The sequence below is a fragment of the Lepus europaeus genome, chromosome 19 (assembly GCF_033115175.1).
Source record: "Lepus europaeus isolate LE1 chromosome 19, mLepTim1.pri, whole genome shotgun sequence".
NCBI lineage: Eukaryota > Metazoa > Chordata > Mammalia > Lagomorpha > Leporidae > Lepus > Lepus europaeus.
In genome coordinates this window covers 59746734-59768138 of record NC_084845.1, presented here as the reverse complement: position 1 = coordinate 59768138, position 21405 = coordinate 59746734, and the positions used below count along the sequence as shown (strand labels likewise).

The 21405-nt window shown below is 44.8% G+C and overlaps 1 protein-coding gene across 2 annotated transcripts in view; it reads left to right on the top strand.

Moving 5' to 3' along the window:
* The window catches only part of SF3B3 (splicing factor 3b subunit 3), a 58426-nt gene extending 39127 nt beyond the window's left edge, over positions 1-19299 (top strand). For both annotated transcript variants that reach the window (XM_062177956.1, XM_062177957.1), the window contains 11 exons: positions 5032-5154; positions 6196-6350; positions 10240-10414; positions 11447-11652; positions 11749-11905; positions 14334-14459; positions 15200-15412; positions 15972-16070; positions 16973-17116; positions 17912-18016; positions 18673-19299. In XM_062177956.1, coding sequence (XP_062033940.1) covers positions 5032-5154; positions 6196-6350; positions 10240-10414; positions 11447-11652; positions 11749-11905; positions 14334-14459; positions 15200-15412; positions 15972-16070; positions 16973-17116; positions 17912-18016; positions 18673-18813 — 1644 coding nt within the window. In that variant the 3' untranslated portion in view covers positions 18814-19299. The remainder of the gene's footprint in view (positions 1-5031; positions 5155-6195; positions 6351-10239; positions 10415-11446; positions 11653-11748; positions 11906-14333; positions 14460-15199; positions 15413-15971; positions 16071-16972; positions 17117-17911; positions 18017-18672) is intronic.
* The last annotated feature ends 2106 nt before the right edge of the window (positions 19300-21405 follow it).

Here is a 21405-nt window from a genome sequence, read left to right as displayed (position 1 = left end):
TAATTAGAACAAATGAAACCTGAGGAATATTTGGAGAGAGAAAAAGTATTTGCAGAGCATTCACATCTGACAGTGCTTTGCAGTTGCTATGAAGCAATTGCATGCTCAAGGTCACCTGTGAGTCCCATAGTAGTCAGCTCTTGAAATGAATTACCTCACAGATCACAATCGGCTGCGTTAATAAGGACTTATACATGTTCCCTGTTGTCAAACTAGCTGAGCTCTTCTTGCCAAGAAGGAACAGCAAAAACCTAATGATCAGAGTCGAGGTTTTTGATAGCGTTTTTTATTTTACTTAATGCTTATTTACTCAGCCATTTTATCTAGCCCAGGGACTTTCTGGTTTTTAATTTTACTTTCTAATCTAGAACTCCTCAAACATAGAAATTAGAGACACTAGGAGCCAGTGCTGTGGTGTACTAGGTTAATCCTCTGCTTGTAGTGCAGGCGTCCCATATGAGTGCTGGTTTGAGTCTTGGAAGCTCCTCTTCTGATCCAGCTCTTTACTATGACCTGGGAAAGCAGTCGAGGATGGCCCAAGTGCTTGGGCCCTTGTACCCATGTAGGAGATCCAGAAAAAGTTCCTGGCTCCTGGCTTTCGGTTGGCCCAGCTCTGGCCATTGCAGCCACTTGAGGAGTGAACCAGTAGATGGAAAACAAAGTCTTTAAAAAAATAAAAGATACTAATCTGATGAGCCTCCATGTACCCAGTTTTAAAGGGAAAGGGAGGGAGAAAGAGAAGGAGAAAGGTCTTCCATCTGCTGGTTCACTCCCCAAATGACTGCAATGATCAGGACTGGACTGGAATGAAACCAGTAGCCAGGAGCTTCATCCCATGGGTACAGGGCCCCAAGCACTTGGGCCACCCTCCACTGCTTTCCCAGGCTACCAGCAGGTAGCTGAATTGAAAGTGAAGCAGCCTTGGCCAGCGCCATGGCTCAATAGGCTAATCCTCTGCCTGCGGCGCCGGCACACTGGGTTCTAGTCCTGGTCCTGGTCTGGGCACCAGATCAGCACGGTGCGGATTGGAGGTTGAACCAACAGTAAAAGGAAGACTTTTCTCTCTCTCTCTCTCTCTCTCTCTCTCTCACACTGTCCACTCTGACTGTCAAAAAAAGAAAAAAAAAAAAAAGTAAAGCAGCCAAAACTTGAACTGGAGCCCATATGAGATGCCTGAGCCACAGGTGGAGGCTTAGCCTGTGCCACAGTGCTGGCCCCTCTGCTGTTCTTTTTTAATCTCTTCCTTGTATATCTTTAGTTTCGGGGTTTGTTTTTTTTTTTTTTTTTTTTTTTTTCCTTAAAGGCAGAAAGTCAGAGAAATCCTATTCTCTTCTGATTCATTCCACAAATGCCCACAACAGCCAGGAAGCTCAGAATTCAGTTTGGGTCTCCCTTCTGGGTGACAAGGTAGGGACCCAAGCACTTGTGCCATTACCTGCTGTCTTCTAAGCACGCATTAGCTGGAAATTGGAATTAGGAGCAGAGTCAGGACTCAAACCCAGTCACTGCAGTCTGAAATGCAGGCATCCCAAGTAACGTCTTGGGACTGTGCTGTATGCCTCATACTTAAATTTTTTAAAAGTAAGCTGATTATTGGTTTTGTAGAATTTCCCACCTTTTGCCTTGAGAGTCTTTTTTTTTTTTTGGACAGGCAGAGTTAGTGAGAGAGAAAGGTCTTCCTTCCGTGGTTGACCCCCCAAGTGGTTGCCACGGCCGGCGCGCTGTGCCAATCCGAAGCCAGAAGCCAGGTGCTTCTCCTGGTCTCCCATGTGGGTGCAGGGCCCAAGGACTTGGGCCATCCACCACTGCCTTCCCGGGCCATAGCAGAAAGCTGGACTGGAAAAGGAGCAAGCGGGACTAGAATCTGGGGTGCCGGTGCCGCAGGTGGAGGATTAGCCAAGTGAGTGACGGCGCCGACTGAGAGAGTCATTTTTGATGTAATATTGCAGTATTCTCTGCTTCCTTAAACTAGTAGAAAGATCTAGACCATTAGAAATAGAAGACTTGGGACTGGCATTGTGGCACAGATGGAGTTAGATGCAGTGCTGGCATCATATGTGAGTACCAGTTGAAGTTCCAATTCTTACGCTTCCCATCCATCTCCCTGCTATTGTGCATGGGAATGCAGCAGAAGATGGCTCAGGTACTTGGGCCCCTGCCACCCTTGTGGGAGACCTCGATGGAGGTCCTGGCTTCTGACTTGGGCGCAGCTCAGCCCCAGCTGTGGAAGCCATTTGGGGAGCGAACCAAGGGATGGACGATCTCTCTAACTCTGCCTTTCAGACAAATAAATAAATCTTTAAAAAAAAAAAAGAAAAGAAAGAAAGAAGTACAAGGTGAGCTGCGTGTGTAATTTAAACTTTCTGTAGTTTTTTTTTTTTTTAAAGATTTATTTTATTTATTTGAAAATCAGAGTTACACAGAAGGAGAAGGAGAGGCAGAGAGAGAGTTGGTTCACTCCCCAGATGGCCGCAACGGCTGGAGGTACGCTAATCGAAGTAAGGAGGCAGGAGCTTCCTCTGGGTCTCCCACGTGGGTGCAAGGGCCCAAGGACTTGGGCCATCTGCTACTGCTTTCCCAGGCCATAGCAGAGAGCTGGATCAGAAGAGGAGCAGCCGTGACTAAAACCGGCGCCCATACTGGGTGCTGGCACTTCAGGCCAGGGCTTTAACCCACTGTGCCACAGTGCCAGCCCCTTTTCTGTAATTCTGTAGCTACAGAAAGGAAACAAATGAAATTAATTTTAATGTTTTATTATAGTTCAAATATGTAATCAATATAAAATTGCTTGTTTTTTATACTAGGTCTTTGAAAGCTGAAATTTGACAGTTCACATTTAACAGAATTATCTCAACACTTAGTAGCCATCTGTAGCTTGATGGCTTTCATATTGGATAACATAGACAAAGAGTTGATGAGATTTAATTATTTGGAATTGGAGGGGAGGCAATATTTTCTAGGTAGTGCTGTTTATTCTATGTTGGCATCACTTAAAGAAGTATGGAATGCCTGGTTTTCCTACTTTGATTGATGTTTGAATCCATTAGCTCTTTCAGAGCTCCTTGTCAACATTTTTCTTAACAGCTAATAGTACACATTGCCTAGATTTAGTATTTCTTTAGGGGTTAGGAAATCATGATTTTTTTTTTATTTTTTTACGATTATTTATTTTATTTGAAAGGCAGAGTTATAGAGCGGCAGAGAGAGGCCTTCCATCCACTGGTTTACTCCCCAAATGGCCACAATGGCTAGAGCCGAACCCATCTGAGACCAGGAGCCAGGAGCTTCTTCCAGGTCTCCCACATGGGTGCAGGGGCCCAAGCACTTAGGCCATCTTCTGCTGCTTTCTCAAGCGATAGCAGAGAATGGGATTAGAAGTGGAGCAGCTGGTAGTAGAACCAGCACCCATATGGGATGCTGGCAATGCTGGTGGCGGCTTTACCTACTAGGCCACTGCGCCAGCCCCTGTTCTATTTCTTTTTATGTTTAACTAGCTAGATCTCTTTAAAGAGTTCATTTCTTTGGTTACCCTAAATATAGTTCACACAAGAAAGAGATAAATGCATCCTTTTTTTCCCTTTGTTCATCTCTTTAGGGTTTGGAGTTAAGGTCCTAGCAATCTCCCTTCAGTGGGGAGTGTTGAAGTGGGTTTTTGTTATTAAGTAATGTAAACTTGTGGGTTTTTGTATGTTTTTGCTTCAAACAGTCTTGGGTGGGAGGGTGATGCTAAATTGCCTCATTTTAGAAAAATTAGAGTTCTTTGAAGTTGGTTCTTTTATTTTTTTTAATATGACCCCACTATTTTTTGAGGTTTCTGTGCCTTGTACAAGATGTTCCACATAAATCTGGGGCATTTTTGCCATAGTCCCACATAAGTCATTTCTCTCTCTTTATTGTGTTTTTTTTTTTTTTTTTTTTTTTTTTTTTTTTTTTTTTAATTTGAAGTAAAAATTAGGGGAAAATACAGAGAAGTCTTGCATCTGCTGGTTCACTCCACAGATGTCCGCGATGGCCAGGGCTGGGCCAGGCCAAGTCAGGAGTTCATCCAGGTCTCCCCTGTGGGTAGCAGGGGCCCAAATACTTGGGCCATCTTCTGCTGCTTTTCCCAGGTCATCAGTAGGGAGCTGGTTTATAAGTAGTGCACCCAGTACACAAACTTGTGCCCATATGGGATACCAGCGTTGCATGTAGTGGCTTTACCTGGTATGCCATAGTGCCGGTCCCTAGTCATTTCTCTTAAGGGCTTATTCCTTTTGGGACCATCATCTTTCTTGGACAGGATGTTTCATATGTCAGGAACATTTTTGCCCTGGCCCCGAATTAGTCATTTCTCTTAGGAGCCTTGTTCCTTTTCAGAGAAATGATGTTCGGAGACAAGAGTTAACAGGCTTGATTTCTTGTTTTTGTTTTTAAGATTTATTTATTTATTAGAGAGGCAGAGGCACAGAGAGAGAGAGAAATCTTCCATCCACTGGTTAGTTCCCCAGATGGCCGCATCGGCTGAAGCTGGGCCGATCTAAAGCCAGGAGCTAGGAGCTTCTTCCAAGTCTCCCACGTGGATACAGGGGCCCAAGGAGTTGGACCATCTTGTACTGCTTTTCCAGGCCATTGCAGAGGGCTGGATCAGAAGTGGAGCATCTGGGACTTGAACTGGTGCCCATATGGGATGCCAGCACTACAGGCAGTGGCATTACCCATTCCACCACAGCGCTGGCCTCCTTGGTTATTTTTAACTGTGAATCTGTTTTAGAATTTACAAAGTTGAACATGTATGGCAAAAAATAAAAATATATATATATATATAAATATATAGTGCACCAGTATTTTTCACTTCCTATACGTGCTCAGTAAGTGTGAATGAATGAATGAGTAACTTGGTAGTGCGTAACATCTAATCACTAGGATCTTTAAACTGCCAGGTCATTTCTTTCCATGTACTCTTTATTTATTAATTGCCAATCAAAAGCTTTCCTCACAGGTGGTAAGCTTCCATCGTGAATTGCCCTCATCCATTCCTTTGCTTTTGATTAGAATGGTGTGCTGCTGAGAACTGTCCTGGACCCTGTCACTGGAGATCTGTCTGACACTCGCACTAGGTACTTGGGTTCCCGTCCTGTGAAGCTGTTTCGTGTTCGGATGCAAGGCCAAGAAGCTGTAAGTAATAAAAAGGGGCAGGCAGCACATTCAGATGTTTGTGGTGCCAGCAGAGAATAATCCCTTTGGTGTAAGCTGTACTCCCAGTATATTGGTTGGTTTGACTTTAGCTCCGTATTGGTTTCCTTTATGTGGAAGTCATGTGTTCCTTAATCCAGAGCTTCTTAACTTGGTTTCCATGGCAGTTTGTCATGATTTGGTTATATGTAGATGGGCGTATTGATCCCCTCAACTATAAACCTGGGCAAATAGTGGTAAGGAGTAGCTGGTAACCTCCTGTCTAGGGTACCATTACCTTGAGTAATCTTGTCAGGTTTATCCCAGTCTTTTTTTTTTTTTTTTTTGGCAGAGTGGACAGTGAGAGAGAGAGACAGAGAGAAAGGTCTTCCTTTTGCCGTTGGTTTACCCTCCAATGGCCGCTGCGGCCGGCGCACCTTGCTGATCCGAAGGCAGGAGCCAGGTGCTTATCCTGGACTCCCATGCGGGTGCAGGGCCCAAGCACTTGGGCCATCTTCCACTGCACTCCCGGGCCAAGCAGAGAGCTGGCCTGGAGGAGGGGCAACCGGGATGGAATCTGGCGCCCCGACCAGGACTAGAACCCGGTGTGCAGGCGCCGCAGGTGGAGGATTAGCCTAGTGAGCCGCGGCGCTGGTTTATCCCAGTCTTAATATCATAGTTTGCTATATGAGATGAAGGAGATTTGGAAATATTATATCCTTTAAAATTAAGAATATTAATCTTGCTGAGCACGGGGCTGGTTCTTAATTCTTGCAGGTGTCCACCTCATGAGAATATTCATTTTAGGCATGTGGAGACAGGCTTAAAGGCATTGAGTGATTAGTTTAGGTCATATGATTAGTAACCCAGGGATTTGGCATACCTGCAGTCATATGTTGCCTCTTCTAGACTTCTTAAGGTAGCCTTTTAGGTTTCTAAAATCCCTTGATGTTCTGTGGACTGAAATTTGAGGATAAGGTGTTTGGTGTGTTTACCATGTTTCAGTTTTTCCCAATCTTATTGAAGGTGGTTTTTCCTTCTCAGGTGTTGGCCATGTCAAGCCGCTCGTGGTTGAGTTATTCTTACCAATCTCGCTTCCATCTGACTCCTCTGTCTTATGAGACCCTGGAATTTGCATCAGGCTTTGCATCTGAACAGTGTCCAGAGGGCATTGTGGCCATCTCCACAAATACCCTGAGGTGAGTGAGTCCCATGGATGCAACCCCACAGGAAGCCTTTCTGCCAGGGGCTCAAACTGTGGTTTGGCCTGATGTTGGAGGAGGTTGTGGAGAGATGGCCCAGAGCCTGAGATTCTTCATAGACTGTTGTGTTGCAGTTGAAATCTTCCTTTGACTCAGGATTTAAGTACCTGGGAGCCAGGTTTTGGTGTTTAGAATTTTAGCTCTTGTGTAGACCTTCGAACCTAGATTTTAATATATTTATTTATTTTCTTGAGAAGCATAGTTACAGTCTGAGAGAGGGGGAGACAGAGAGGTTTTCTAGCTGCTGGTTCACTACTCCGCAATGGCTGGAACTGGGCCAATCAGGAGCCAGGAGCTTCTGGGTCTCCTATAGGGTACAAGATCCCAAGCACTTGGGCCATCTTCTGCTGCTTTCCCAGGCCATCAACAGGGAGTGAGATCAGGAGTGGAGCAGCGGGACTGGAACAGGGGCCCACGTGGGATGCCGACGTCACAGGTGGATGCTTAACCTGTGCCACAGCGCCGGCCTCTGTACAATACAGTCTTGAGAACTGAGATATTTGTTTTCCATCGATAGCAATAAGTTAGTTTTGCAGTAAGTTTTGGATTACTTTTCATGTTGTTTCATCATTTGTAGTGTTATATCTTAAATTTTAACATTAATATTAAATTTACTTAGGGGTTCTGCAACTTCACAGCTGTTCATACAATATTGACTTTAAGAGTGAGCACATTTGGGAGTGCCTGAGTTCAAGTGCTAGCTCTTCTCAGATTCTGCTTTCTTGCCTTCGCATACCCTGGGAGACAGTGGGTGATGGCTCAAGTACTTGAGTCCCTGACATCCAGGACAACAGATAAGGCTGGGCCAGGCCAAAGCCAGGAGACCAGAGTCTCCCATGTGAGTGGCGGGGCTCAAAGACATCAGCCGTCACCTGCTGCCCCCCAGGATGCATTAGTAGCAAACTGGATCAGAAGCTGAGTTTGTGTAACTTGAACCAGACAATTTTGATATGGGATGCAGACATCCCAAGTGGCAGCTTGACTTGTGCTATGACACCCCTTCCACTTTTTCTTTGTCTTGCTTGATGCATCTTAGGCTTCTTGAATCTGTTGGTTAATATCTTATTTTTTGAAATTTTTATTTTATTATTTTTTTAGTTTCTCAGTTCTTTCCTTTTGGGATTGTTATGTCTTTTTCTTTCCTTCCTTGCAACTTTTTATTTTCCCCTTCTGTATTCTGTCTCATTGACTGCTACAGTTTCAGTAGGGAAGAATCAAATATAGGACTAGGTTACTTGGTAATATACCCTCCCTGAGACTCTTCTTTCAGAATAGTGGAGAATTTTCAAAATTTTTAGAATTTATTTTCACATAAAAAATGTCTTTTGGCCATTTTTTTCCACAGTTGCCATTTGGGTTTTTTTTTTTTTTTTTTTTTTTCTTTTCTTTAAGATTTATTTTATTTATTTAAAAGGCAGAGTTACAGAGAGGTGGAGAGAGAGAGAGAGAGAGAGACCGACCTTCCATCTACTGGTTCACTCCCCGGGTGGCCACAACGGCTGGAGCTGCGCCAGTCTGAGGCTAGGCACCAGGAGCTTCTTCGCCATCTCCCACTCTCCCATGTGGATACAGCATCCCAAAAGACTTGGGCTTTTCACTGCTTTCCCAGGCCACGGCAGAGAGCTAGATCAGAAGTGGAGCAGTCAGGAGTGGCACACATGTGGGATGCTGGCACTGTAGGCGGCGGTTTTACCCGCCGTGCCAGAGCACCGGTCCCGCCATTTGCTTTTTAGGAGATAGAGAGCTATTACCGGTTTACTGATGCATCACAGAAAATAGGAGTTCCTTGGGGGGAAGTCATCACTATTCTGTCCCCACAGCATCCCAGGTATCTGGGCCACAAAGACTAAGTCTCAGTAAATGTGTGAGGAGAGAGCTGAGAAAGAGACCATCTTTATCCAAAATGAATACCTGTTGTAGTGGACTTCTATTCATTTCTATTAAAAGGTGTTGTGTTTTTTTTTTTCTTTTTTTTTTTTAAGATTTATTTATTTATTTTGAAAGAGTTAAAGATCTTCATCCACTGGTTCATTCCCTAGATTGCTGCAATAGCCAGGAGCTTTATCAGGGTCCCCTACATGAGTAGCAAGGGCCCAAACACCTAGGCCAATTTCTACTGCTTTTCTCAGGCTATTTGCAGGGAACTAGATAGGAAGTGGAGCAGCCAGGACACAAAATGGCACCCACGTAGGATGCTGCTGTCACAGGCACCAGCTTTATCCACTACACCACACTGTCGGCCCCCAGCCACTCACTTGTTTACCAGTAGGCAGTCTGTTGCTAGTTGCCTGTGTATCTTTACCCAGGAGTTTTATATACATACTAGTAAATATGTGTACATTTTTCTTATGCTGTAATTGTTGTTTAAGCCTTGCTTTTCTTACTTAGCTCTTTGAAATTGCTCATTATCAGTGTTAGACAGATTTTATAATTTGTTTTATACCTACAAAGTGTCATGTTAATAAAATGGATGTGCTAGGGCCAATGCTGTGGTGTAGTAGGCTAAGCCTTCTCCTGTGGCACCTGGCATCTCATCTGGGCGCCAGTTTGTGTCCTGGCTGCTGCTCTTTTTTTTTTTTTTTTTTCTTTAAAGATTTTATTTGAGAGGTAGAGTTACAGACAGAGGGAGAGACAGACAGGAAGGTCTTCCTTTCGTTGGTTCACTCCCTAGATGGCTGCAACAGCCAGAACTGCACCAATCCGAAGCCAGGAGCCAGCTGCCTCTTCCTGGTCTCCTGTGTGGGTACAGGGGTCCAAGGATTTGGGCCAACTTCTGTTCTCCCAGGCCATAGCAGTGAACTGGATTGGAAGAGGGGCAACCAGGACTAGAACTGGTGCCCACATGGGGTGCCAGCACCGCAGGCAGAGGATTAACCTACTATGCCATGGCACAGCCCCTGCTGCTCTTCTGATCCAGCTCTCTGCTTATGGGCTGGGAAAGCAGTGCAAGGTGGCCCAGATGCTTGGGCCCCTGCACCCGTGTGGGAGACCTGGAAGAGGCTCCTGGCTCCTGGCTTCAGATCAGCCCAACTCTAGCCATTGTGGCCATTTGGGGAGTGAACCAGCAGATGGAAGTCCTTTCTCTGTCTCTTTCCCTCTCTCTGCCTGTAACTCTTTCTCTCAAAATAAATAAAATTTTTTTTAAAAAAATGGATATGCCATATTTTAGCTATTCTTTAGGTGGTGCTGTTTTGCTTTGAACATGCTGCAGTGAAAACTCTGATACATGTGTTATTCCACATGTGTGTGAATACGTCTAGAAAAAAGTATATGTTCATTTGTTATTTGAGTAAGTTCCATTTGTCTTCTGTTTTCTTTGTTGATGCATCTGGGAAATCTGAGATCCTTGTCTTAACTCTTGGCTCAATTTGTTACTGGCTCCACACCTTTTTTCAGCTTCTAAAATTTTATTTGGCATTTCATAATCTGCTGTCATCTTCTGTTTCATTCTCTTTGTAGATTTTTCCCTTTTAGTGAATATTTATACGACAGTTAAAACTCCGCCATTATAATCAGATAACTATTTGAGTTGTTTTTCCAGGTTTCTCAATGATAATTAAAATATTCGCACTGTCACATTATTATTGGAGTGACAGAAAATTTCTTTGATAATCATTATTTGTGTTTTATTGGTTAAAAACCCAGAATCCCCATGAGTAGTACTGGGGTGTCGATCTCCTTGTTTTATTTGTAGACTACTTTTAGATTAGAACACTGCCATTTGCTGACGTCTCAGGGGTTGCTGTGCTTGCTGTGACTACTCACAGCTCATTTCATTGCTAATGGCTTCCAGGTCCTGAGTTAACTCCCTTGGCCTTTGTCACAGGATTTTGGCACTGGAGAAGCTTGGTGCTGTCTTCAATCAAGTAGCCTTTCCACTGCAGTACACCCCCAGGAAATTTGTCATCCATCCTGAGAGTAACAACCTTATCATCATTGAGACAGACCACAATGCCTACACTGAGGCCACAAAAGCTCAGAGGAAGCAGCAGATGGCGGAGGTAATAGGACTGACATTCTGGGGTTCAGTTAAGAAGTGCACGTGTAAAATTGTGTTGAAGTTGAAGCTCCTGTAATTGTTGATTATATTCCTTGTTATTTTTAAAAAATTTTTGAAGTCCTTTAAGCTCTTTGGTTTTAGAGGCTTTCCTGTGATCCAGGACTGATAGGCTGACTTGGGTTTATTTGAAATTCCAGCTGCTCCTCTGGAAGAGTTCTTTAGTCAGTCCGTGGGTTTCAGACTGAGTTGTTATATGTTTCCTAGATATGAGCCCCTAGGAGACAGCTTTTGGATTCCCTACAACACCATTTGTGGAAATCATTTCCCAGGAAAAACCAAATAGCCACAAACATTTACAACCGTATTCATTCTGAAACATGAATAGTCCTAGCAAGGGAAGTCAGGCAGGTTAGGTAAAAAAAAAAATGGAGCTTTCATGTTTAATTTTTATTTTTTAAGATTGATTTATTTTGGAAGGCAGAGCCAGAGAGGGAAAAGGAGAGAGAGAGAAGGATCTTCCATCTGCTAGTTCATTCTACTAATGGCTCCAGCAGCCAGGTGTGGGCCAAGCTAAAGGCAAGAGCCAGGATCCCCGTCCTGTCTCCCATGTGGGTGGTAGGGGCCAGGCACATTAGCTGGAAACTGGATCACAGGCAGAGTAGCTGGGACTCAAATTAGCGCTTCAGGAAAGGATGGGGTAGAGCAAGCAGCAGCTTAACCCATGATCCACATTGCTGCCCCATGTTTGTTTCGTAGACTTCTAGTTTGATGTTTGCTACAGCTAATGTTCTTTTTTTTTTTTTTTTTTTTTTTTTTTTTTTTTTTTTTTTGGTACTTTCCTCTAATATGTAGCTATATGTAACTGGCGGTAACTGGTTTTCTCTTCTCTTCAGTATTCTTCCTTCTTAGCCTTGTTTGTGACAGACTTGCAGTGTTAAGCAGGAGCCATGTCTGTCTGAAAAGTGCTCATTATTCCACTTCCCGTGCAGTTCTCTCCTGGCCACACTGACATTCCTTTGCTTTTTGGATTTAGGAGATGGTGGAAGCAGCAGGGGAGGATGAGCGGGAGCTGGCTGCGGAGATGGCAGCAGCATTCCTCAATGAAAACCTGCCGGAATCCATTTTTGGAGCTCCTAAAGCTGGCAACGGCCAGTGGGCATCTGTGATCCGAGTGATGAATCCTATTCAGGGGAACACCCTCGACCTTGTCCAGCTGGAGCAGAATGAAGCAGCCTTTAGGTAAAGGGTTCAGGACAGTCCAAGGTTTGGTGGGCTGGAACAAGAGTTCTCTGGCTTTGACTGAGGCCTAACTCCTTCTTTTTCCTCTGTGTGCAGTGTGGCTGTGTGCAGGTTCTCCAACACTGGTGAAGACTGGTATGTGCTGGTGGGTGTGGCCAAGGACCTGATTTTGAACCCAAGATCTGTGGCAGGAGGCTTTGTCTATACTTACAAGCTTGTTAACAATGGAGAGAAATTGGAGTTTTTGCACAAGGTAAGGAACTGGCCAGTGACTGTTTTGGTTATTAGATTCTACTGAATTCTCCTACAAATTTTTTGTGTTATGAGTCAGTTTGCCTTGTGGTCAGTTCATTGATTCTTTCCTTTTTTAAAAAATTTGTTTGAAAGGCAGAGCAATAGAAGGAGGACTAGAGAGAGAGAGATAAATCTTCTGTCCACTAACTCATTACCTCAGGTGCCCACAAGAGCCAGAGTTGAGCCGTACCAGAACCAGGAAGCTGATCTAAGCCTTCCACATGAGTGGCAGGAAGCTGGATTGGAATTGGAGGTGGGACTCAATCCCAATCATTCTGATGTGGGGTACAGGCAACCCAAGTGGTAGCTTAACCTGTTCCACAGCTCTCACCCCTTGTTTCTAACCCATCTGTTGGCAGTACATGAGAACTGCTAGGGCTTTCCTGTTTCAGGGATGCTCCAGTGCCCGTGAGTCCTGCAGGAAGCCTGAGTGCTGACTGCGCACAACAGAGATAAGGCACACACTGAGTTGACCCCTTGTTTACTGTCTATAAAGCAGGCAGCAATTTGTGACCAAAATTCACCAGTTTTAAAAGATTAATAATGGGGCCAGCACTGTAGCATAGCAGGTAAAACTGCCGCCCGCAGTGCCTGCATCTCATATGGGCACTGGTTCAGTCTCAGCTGCTCCACTTCCCATCCAGCTCTCTGCTATTGCCTGGGAATGCAGTAGAAGATGGCCCAAGTCCTTGGACCCCTGTACCTGCATGGGAGACCTGGCAAAAGCTCCTGGCACAGCTCTGGCCATTGTGGCCATTTGGGGAGTGAACCAATGGATGGAAGACTCTGACTTTCTCTCTCTCTCTCTTTCTGCCTCTCTGTAAATCTGCCTTTCAAATAAAATAAGTAAATCTTAAAAATAAAAGATTAACAGTTGTGAACAGTCAACATCATGGTTGTTGTGCTTCAGATTCTTGTATCCTATATCAGAGTGCCTGAGTTCAGGTCCTGGCTGTGCTTCTAATGCCACCTTCCTGCTAGTGCACATCCTGGAGGGCAGCAGATGATACCTCAAGTACTTGGTCCCTGCCACTCATGTGGGAGACCTGGATTGAGTTCTGGGCTGCTGACATTGTGGAGCGAATTAGTGTATGAAGATATCCTTTTGTCCCCTTGACCCCTCTTCTTCTTTTTTTTTTAAGATTGTATTTAGTGCTATGGTGTATGTAGCAGGTAAAGCCGCCGCCTGCAGTGCAGGCATCCCATATGGGTGTCGGTTCAAGTCCCGGCTGCTCACCTTCCAATCCAGCTCTCTGCTGTGGCCTGGGAAAGCAGTAGAAGATGGCCTGAGTCCTTGGGACCTTGCACTCATGTGGGAGACCTAGAAGAAGCTCCTGGCTCCTGGCTCTGGATCAGCATAGCTCTGGCTGTTTTGGCCATCTGGGGAGTGAACCAGTGGATAGAAGTCTTCTCTCTCTCTGCCTCTGCCTTTCGAATAAGTAAATACAATCTTTTTTTTTTTTTTTTTTAAGATTGTATTTATTTATTTGAAAGAGAGAAAAGTATTCCATCTGCTGGTTTATTCCCCAAATGGCTACAATGTCTAGGGCTGGTCTAGGCCAAAGCCAGTAACCTAGAACTTCATCTGGGTCTCCTACATGAATGGCAGGGGTCCAAATACTTGGGCTGTCTTCCAGTGCTTTCCCAGGTGCATTAGCAGGAAGCTGGATTGGAGCAGAGTTACCAGGACTTTAGCACTCCAATATGGGAAGCTGGCATTGGGAGTGGTGACTTAACCGGTGCACCACAGTGCCAGCCCCTGAACTGTGTGCTTAAAAGTGACAAATTGAGGGACTGGCACCATGGCACAATAGGTTAATCCTCTGCCTGCGTCACCGGCATCCCATATGGGCTCCAGTTCTAGTCCTGGTTGCTCCTCTTCCAGTCCAGCTCTGCTGTGGCCTGGGAAAGCAGTAGAAGATGGCCCAAGTCCTTGGGCTCCTGTGCACCGGCATGGGAGACCAGGAAGAAGCTCCTGGCTTCGAATTGGCATAGCTCTGGCCGTTGCGGCCATTTGGGAAGTGAACCAACGGAAGAAAGACCTTTCTCTCTGTCTCTCTCACTGTCTGTAACTCTACCTGTCAAATAAATAAATAAAATCTTTAAAAAAAAAAAAGTTACAAATTGAGCACAATATATATTTGTCAGGCATGGGGCTTCTTAGCACTTCTGGTATTGATCTAACAGCTGGATGAATTACAGTGTGTGAGACCTGTTTACTCAGACACTGTTTCGTAGAGACTTCTATATTTCGTTGATGAGCAAAACAGGATCCTTCTCTGTCTTCCCAACAGGTGCCTGTAGAAACAAGCAGTTCTGGGTCAAGGGGGTGGGACTGACATGGGTCTGTATATTCTAATAGCTGTGTTTCTCGCTCTTCCTCTCAGACCCCGGTGGAAGAAGTCCCTGCTGCCATTGCCCCATTCCAGGGAAGGGTGTTGATTGGTGTGGGGAAGCTTCTACGAGTCTATGACCTGGGGAAGAAGAAATTACTCCGAAAGTGTGAGAATAAGGTAAATATGCTAATGACTGGGACCTAGGTAGTTGGGTAATGAACACTTAAAATCATGTGCCTTTTTTAGAACTGTGTTATCATCCCCAGTTCCAGTCTCAGCATTGGGACTTACAGTCTTGAGAAGTGATCTCATTTTTTGGCTTCTTCAAAACAAGAGCCAGTTCTCTATACTCTTTTCTTCTGTATGGAATTTAACTATGAGAGTTAAAATTACTTAGCTCTTTTCTCACCTTAAGGCTTGGTTTTTAACTGGTGTTCTTTGATGGAGTAGTATTTTGTAGACTCTGTGTATGTTGTAGTCAGGGAAAGCTGGACTTCCTGTGGGCCGGCACCGCGGCTCACTAGGCTAATCCTCCGCCTTGCGGCGCCGGCACACCGGGTTCTAGTCCCGGTCGGGGCGCCGGTTCTGTCCCGGCTGCCCCTCTTCCAGGCCAGCTCTCTGCTGTGGCCAGGGAGTGCAGTGGAGGATGGCCCAAGTGCTTGGGCCCTGCACCCCATGGGAGACCAGGAGAAGCACCTGGCTCCTGCCATCGGATCAGCGCGGTGCGCCGGCCGCAGCGCGCTACCGCGGCGGCCATTGGAGGGTGAACCAACGGCAAAAGGAAGACCTTTCTCTCTGTCTCTCTCTCACTGTCCACTCTGCCTGTCAAAAAAAAAAAAAAAAAAAAAAAAAGCTGGACTTCCTGTGGGTTCTGAACTCCAGGGTACACCCATGGCTATTTTTCTTGTCTTTCCCAGCATATTGCCAACTATATATCTGGGATCCAGACTATTGGGCACAGAGTAATTGTGTCTGATGTTCAAGAAAGTTTCATCTGGGTGCGCTACAAGCGTAATGAGAACCAGCTCATCATCTTTGCTGATGACACCTATCCCCGATGGGTCACCACAGCTAGCCTCCTTGACTATGACACTGTGGCTGGTGCAGACAAATTTGGCAACATTTGTGTGGTGAGTTGATGCTTGCTTGGGTTACAGTGATGTATGGGAAAGCTGGCTCAGTTCATTGTTTTGGGTAAAGCCAGGGTGGGACTCGGGATTATGATCTTTAAGAAGGAAAGTAAAAATAGATGAGAAATTCAGCCCTACTAAGGCTGACTTTTAAAAAATATCTTTGTGTTCCTCAAGCTTTCTGTCTTTTTGACTTTTCCCAGCTTACCTCTCTTCTCCCCATGAAGCAAGATTTAATGATTATACTCATTTACGCATTTTGCTAGAATTTTGGTTTCTCTTTTTAAGCCTAGTCTGATTTCTCTTGTCTGTGTTGTGTGGTCTTTATTTTTGCTCTTGACTGTAATAAAACCTTGTCTTTGGGATGATTTTCTTGGGTTTCTCACTCTCAGACAGCTCTCATCCATCAGAACAGGTGGAGGAGACTTGGGCTCAGACTTCTGTCTAGGTAGCATTCATCCCTAGACTTGTAGGTGAGGACCTGGGGCAAGTATGTTGCTTGGTGACCCAGGTGAGAGGTGTAGGATCCAACCCTATGATATGTGTCATTGTCTTGTAGGTGAGACTCCCACCTAACACCAACGATGAAGTGGATGAGGATCCTACAGGAAACAAAGCCCTGTGGGACCGGGGCTTGCTCAATGGGGCCTCACAAAAGGTAGGATTTCACAAAGAGCTCATGTGAGAAAGGCACACTTAGCTACTTTTCCTGTTGTCCTCGTTGACAGTTTTTAGTGAATTTTTCACAGTGCACATAACTATGCTGAGTGCTCTCCCATGCATGATCCTTCCTTATTGGAAATCCCATAGCTGTTGATACATAACCTGTAATGGCGGAATGTTAGGTTTGATATAAGGTGAGCACTTCACTATTCTGCTTTTAGAAAATTCTGTGAAACATCAGTCAGTGTAAAACTCTTTGAAGAATACATAGGTCCTTGGAAACCCTAGTTGTACAGGTTCATTACCAGTACTAACCAGTTTTTCCTCTTTAGTCATGTTTAAGAGAGCATCTCTGGACTTTTAATTTTTTTTTTTTTTTAAATTTTTTTGTTTATTTGAAAGAGAAGGACAGAGATCTCCCGTATGCTGAGTCAGTGTCCAGATGTTTACAATGTTCAGGGCTGAGCCATACTGAAGCCAGGAACCAGGACCTCAGTCATGGTCTCCTGTGTGAGTGGCAGGGACCCAACTGTTTGTTCGTTTGTTTGCATTTTAAAGAAGATTGATTTGTTTATTTGAAAGTTGGAGTTAACACAGAGAGAGAAGTAGAGGCAGAGAAAGCTGGACCAGAAGTGGAGCAGCCAGGATTTGAACCAACACCCATATGGGATGCCGGCACTGCAGGCGGTGGCTTTATGCGCTAAGCCACACTGCCAGCCCCAGGAACCCAGCTATTTAGATGTTACCTGCTACCTCCTGTGGAAGTATTGTTAGTTTTTAGTAATTTTTGATTTCTTAAAAGATGACAGGTACCTTTGAGGGCACTGCCTTGCTCTTGGAAACCCAGAACCTATTTCCAAAGACACTCATCATTGTTTATCTGTTTCTGATTTGCAGGCAGAGGTGATCATGAACTACCATGTTGGGGAGACAGTGCTGTCATTACAGAAGACTACACTGATCCCTGGAGGCTCAGAGTCACTTGTCTATACCACTTTATCTGGAGGAATTGGCATCCTTGTTCCATTCACATCCCATGAAGTGAGAACCCATATTAATCTGGGCTGAATCTTGTAACTAGGAAAGTTCTGGGAATTTGACAAGGTGCCAGGTGTCACCTTTCCAGGGAGATAGGAATCCTAATATCCCTCCCCTTTCTCCTACTAAGACATTAGTTTTTAAGCTGAACTACAGTGACTAGAAATGGGAGTTAGATATCTGCTAGAGCAGTTTTCTTTATAAGATTAATTTATCAGAAAGACAGTTACAGAGAGGCGGGATGGGGGTTCTTCCTTTGGCTGGTTCACTCCCCAAATGGCTGCAACTGCTGGATTTGAGCCAATCCAGAGCCAGGAGCTTCTTTTAGGTCTCCCACACTGGTGCAGGAGCCAAAGGACTTGGGCCATCTTCTACTGCTTTCCCAGGCATGGCAGAACTAGATCGGAAGTGGAGCACCTGGTTCTTGAACCCGTGTCCATATGGGATGCTGGCACTGCAGGCAGTGGCTTTACCTGCTATGCCATAGCGCTGGCCCCATGCTGGAGCACTTTGTGCCTTATGGAATCGTTCTAGCCTGATAGTCTAGGGTCTGGAATATGACTTCAAAAATTGCTCTTACCCATGATATTCTCTTTTGTGCTACAAATACAGTACAGTCTGGGGTTTTAGCTGTCCTGTCATATATGAAGAGCCTGTGATCATCAGAAGAGTGATTAGATATTTACCATTTGTTTGCATGGGGAAATCAATGACTTATTCACTGTGCTTCTGAATACTATCCACTAGTGGTTGAAATCACTTTTATTTTAGTGACAGGCTCTTTATTTCTTCCACCAGGACCATGACTTCTTCCAGCATGTTGAAATGCACCTGCGGTCTGAGCATCCCCCTCTCTGTGGACGGGACCACCTCAGCTTTCGTTCCTATTACTTCCCTGTAAAGGTAGCTTGAGGGAATCAGCCCTTTCAGCTGATCTTTTCTTTTAGCCTCCATCTCCTTAAAAATCAGAATAATGCAGCATAAAGGAGTGGTAAGGGATTGGGTTGGGGGAGGGGTACTTGGTGATTATATTCAGAATCTTCTCCCCTCAGGTCATATCAGAGCCAGAGAAAAAGCTGCACCTAGTTTTGCTATTCTGAACTCTGGCTACTAAGGACTAACTGAGAATGTGCTCCAGACTCTACAAAATAGAGTGATTCTCTGGGGAGAATACGAAGCGTTCCCTTTTTTTCTTTTCTCTTTTGGTGTGTTTATTTACTTGAAAGGCAGTTACACAGAGAGATCTTCCATCCCCTGGTTCACTCCTCAAATGGCTGCAGTGGCTGGGGCTAGGTCAAGCTGAAGCCAGGATCCTGACGCTCCATCTGGGTCTCCCATGTAGATGGTGGATGCCCAAGCACTTGGGCCATCTTCTGCTGCTTTCTCAGGTGTATTAGCAGAGAGCTGGATTGGAAGTGGAACAAGTGGGTTAAACTAGCACTCATGGGATACCAGCATCACAGGCAGCAGGTTAATCCACTGCTCCACAATGCTGGCCTCTTGTTCCATTTACTTTGTGCATCTAACCTTTTTTTCCTTCTGATTTCTTCGTGTCTTAGAATGTGATTGATGGAGACCTCTGTGAGCAGTTCAATTCCATGGAGCCCAACAAACAAAAGAATGTCTCTGAGGAACTGGACCGAACTCCACCTGAGGTGTCTAAGAAGCTTGAGGACATCCGGACCCGTTACGCCTTCTGAGCCCTTGCTTCCTGCATATGTGGGGCTGCCAAGAGACTTTGTATTTTCTTTTTCCTGTCACCACCACCACCACCACCACCTCGCTTCTGCCGTATGGCAGGAGAAAGGTGACTGGAGAATTAATTAAGACTTTGCCGTTAAAACCAACAGCTTTTTCGCCCTCATGTCTTCCCTTGGAATGACTGGTTCACCCCTAAAATTGGCATTGAGATTTATTGCACTTCTCCCTGCCTAGTACCTGATACATCTGGGTTCTAGTGTGGAACATGTTGTTCCCTCTTCCTCAAGGCCATCCTTGCATCTGCCTTTTGTCTACTTTTGTACACATGCCTAATTTTTAACTGGTTTTCCTGTAAATATAGTTTTGTACAATGTCCTTTGTGGAAGGGAGGCACACGTTGGTGGGAACCAGGTTGGATATAGTATTGCTCCTGAGTTCTTCCACTCTAGGACCTACCCAGAAATACAAACCTAGTTTTTAAGGTGGCTGGTGTCCATGTGTCTTTTTCTGTTCAAAAGAATCTAGGTGAGAGAAGCCCATCTTGGAATAAGAACCGAGTATCCTCCTTCCTTCTGAGTACCTACTTAGACGTCTAGCACCTTGTGGCTGCCTACTCTTCCCAACTCTGTGATGATTTTGTGACTTTTTCTGATTTCTTTTTGCCATGCAACTGAAACTTGGGTTCAGTAACCATGTGGACATCCACTCTTCTCCCATTGGATATTGAGGAAGAGTGACTGATTTTTCTATCCCTGTTAGAGCTTCCTTCTACTTTCGGTCTTGAATTGATGGGTTAAGCATGAATACCAGTATGATAGTCTAATTTAACAGGTATTCTCTTTACTTCTACAGCTCCTGAAAAGATCTTTGGTCCTATGACTACTAGGAGAGGTCAGTAAGTACAGAAGGACCCAGATACTAACCTGCTCTTGGGAACAAATTTGGAATATGTGGGCCCTATTTAAAGGCATATGGGTAACCAGGGGGTGCCTGTCTCTGAAGTGCACACACATCTTAGGTTCCGTAAGATCCTTAGGGTATAAGAAAAGAGCGCTGCGAGCATGTTTGCAGGAAGTGGTTCTGTTTCAGAAATGTTTGAGCACACTGAAAAATTCCTCTTCTTTCCAGCTGTGTGGGAAGCTCAAGATTTACCTTCTAGGCAGTTCTTCATCTGCACTGAAACTGGTTCCCACCTCAGATACCTACAACAGATAGGGGATGGGTCATGCAGAAGGCAGGAGCCTGGAACTCTATCTGGGTCTCCCATGTAGGTTGCAGGGACCTAAATACTTAAGCCATCATCTGCTGCCTCTCATGAGCAGGAAATTGGATCAGAAGTAGATGAGCCAGGACTGGGCACAGGCACTCCAATGGATGTTCTAAGCAGTGACTTAACCTCTGTACCAAACACCTAAACCTTTGACTTGGTTTTAGATCAGTCAGTAGAGACCTAAATCTTGTCAGAAATTAAACGTGTTCCTGCTGAGCTCATCTGCACAGTGGATAGGATGTCAGAATTATGTTTAGAAAGCCTCATTGCAAGACCCATTTGTTCCTGTGGCCCTAAATCCATTCTATCAAAGTTGTATGGTGATATGCAGTTAAGTGTGAGAAACTAAGCCTCTTTCCTAACTGAAGTTTGAAATGTTATACCGTAGTAGGAATTACATGAAAAGAACGGTCTCTTTGACAATCAGGAATTGTCCCACTGAGTTTCCTCCACAAGCTTGTCCATCATTGCTTGCTGTCTGTAGGAGGAAGGCAAGCTATATTTCTTGAATGCCAGCAGGGAATTAGGCTTGAATATGTGAGAGGAAGAATTTGCCTCAAGATGCTCAAAAGGAATTTTCCTAAATATTTAGTGACTGGATGAGGCTTAAATACAGATCCTATCTATGAAATTGTTAAGGGGACTTAATTGGCTCCTTTGGTTTGATGGAGCAGCTAGGTAAAGGAGATCTTAGCCTTGGTGAACACACGCAGTGTTGTAGAGCTGACAGGCATAATGCCAGGACACTGAGGCGTCTGCTGGTGGTGGTCAGGCTGAGTCCCATCCCTCTTCCCTGTTAAGTCCCTGCAACTAGGGTCTAAGGAAGGACTGAAGAGATCCCAGCTGCCTCAGCTTTCTCCTGACCTTGTGGGCAGAGGTTCTGCAGATGTTGTTTCCTTTGGAAGATCTCTTGCCAAGAATAGCATTCTTGTGGGGAAGGGGGTTCAAGTTGAACTGTGGATGGAATGTTGCTTTTCTTGGTTTGTGTAAATGACAGCTGCTGGGCTGGGAAAGGCTGTGGGGTTCACTTGTCTCACAGGGAGAGTGCTGGTCCCCAGGATGCGTGCTGCTCCTCTGGCTGTAGGCTTTCTTGAGCTTGTGAGAAGGAAACCAGAAATGGGGAACATTCTTCAAATAGGATCAACCTTTCAACTTTTTAAACATCCTAAATTTTCCATTCAAGACAGAAGGAATTTTTTTTCAAAAGTCATTCACTTGTTCATTTGCCCTTAGACTATTGTATATAAATATTTTGTTTTCTTTACCCTTAAAATTAATCTTCAAGGGCTATAGCTCAGAAGAAAATCTGTGCTACTGACAT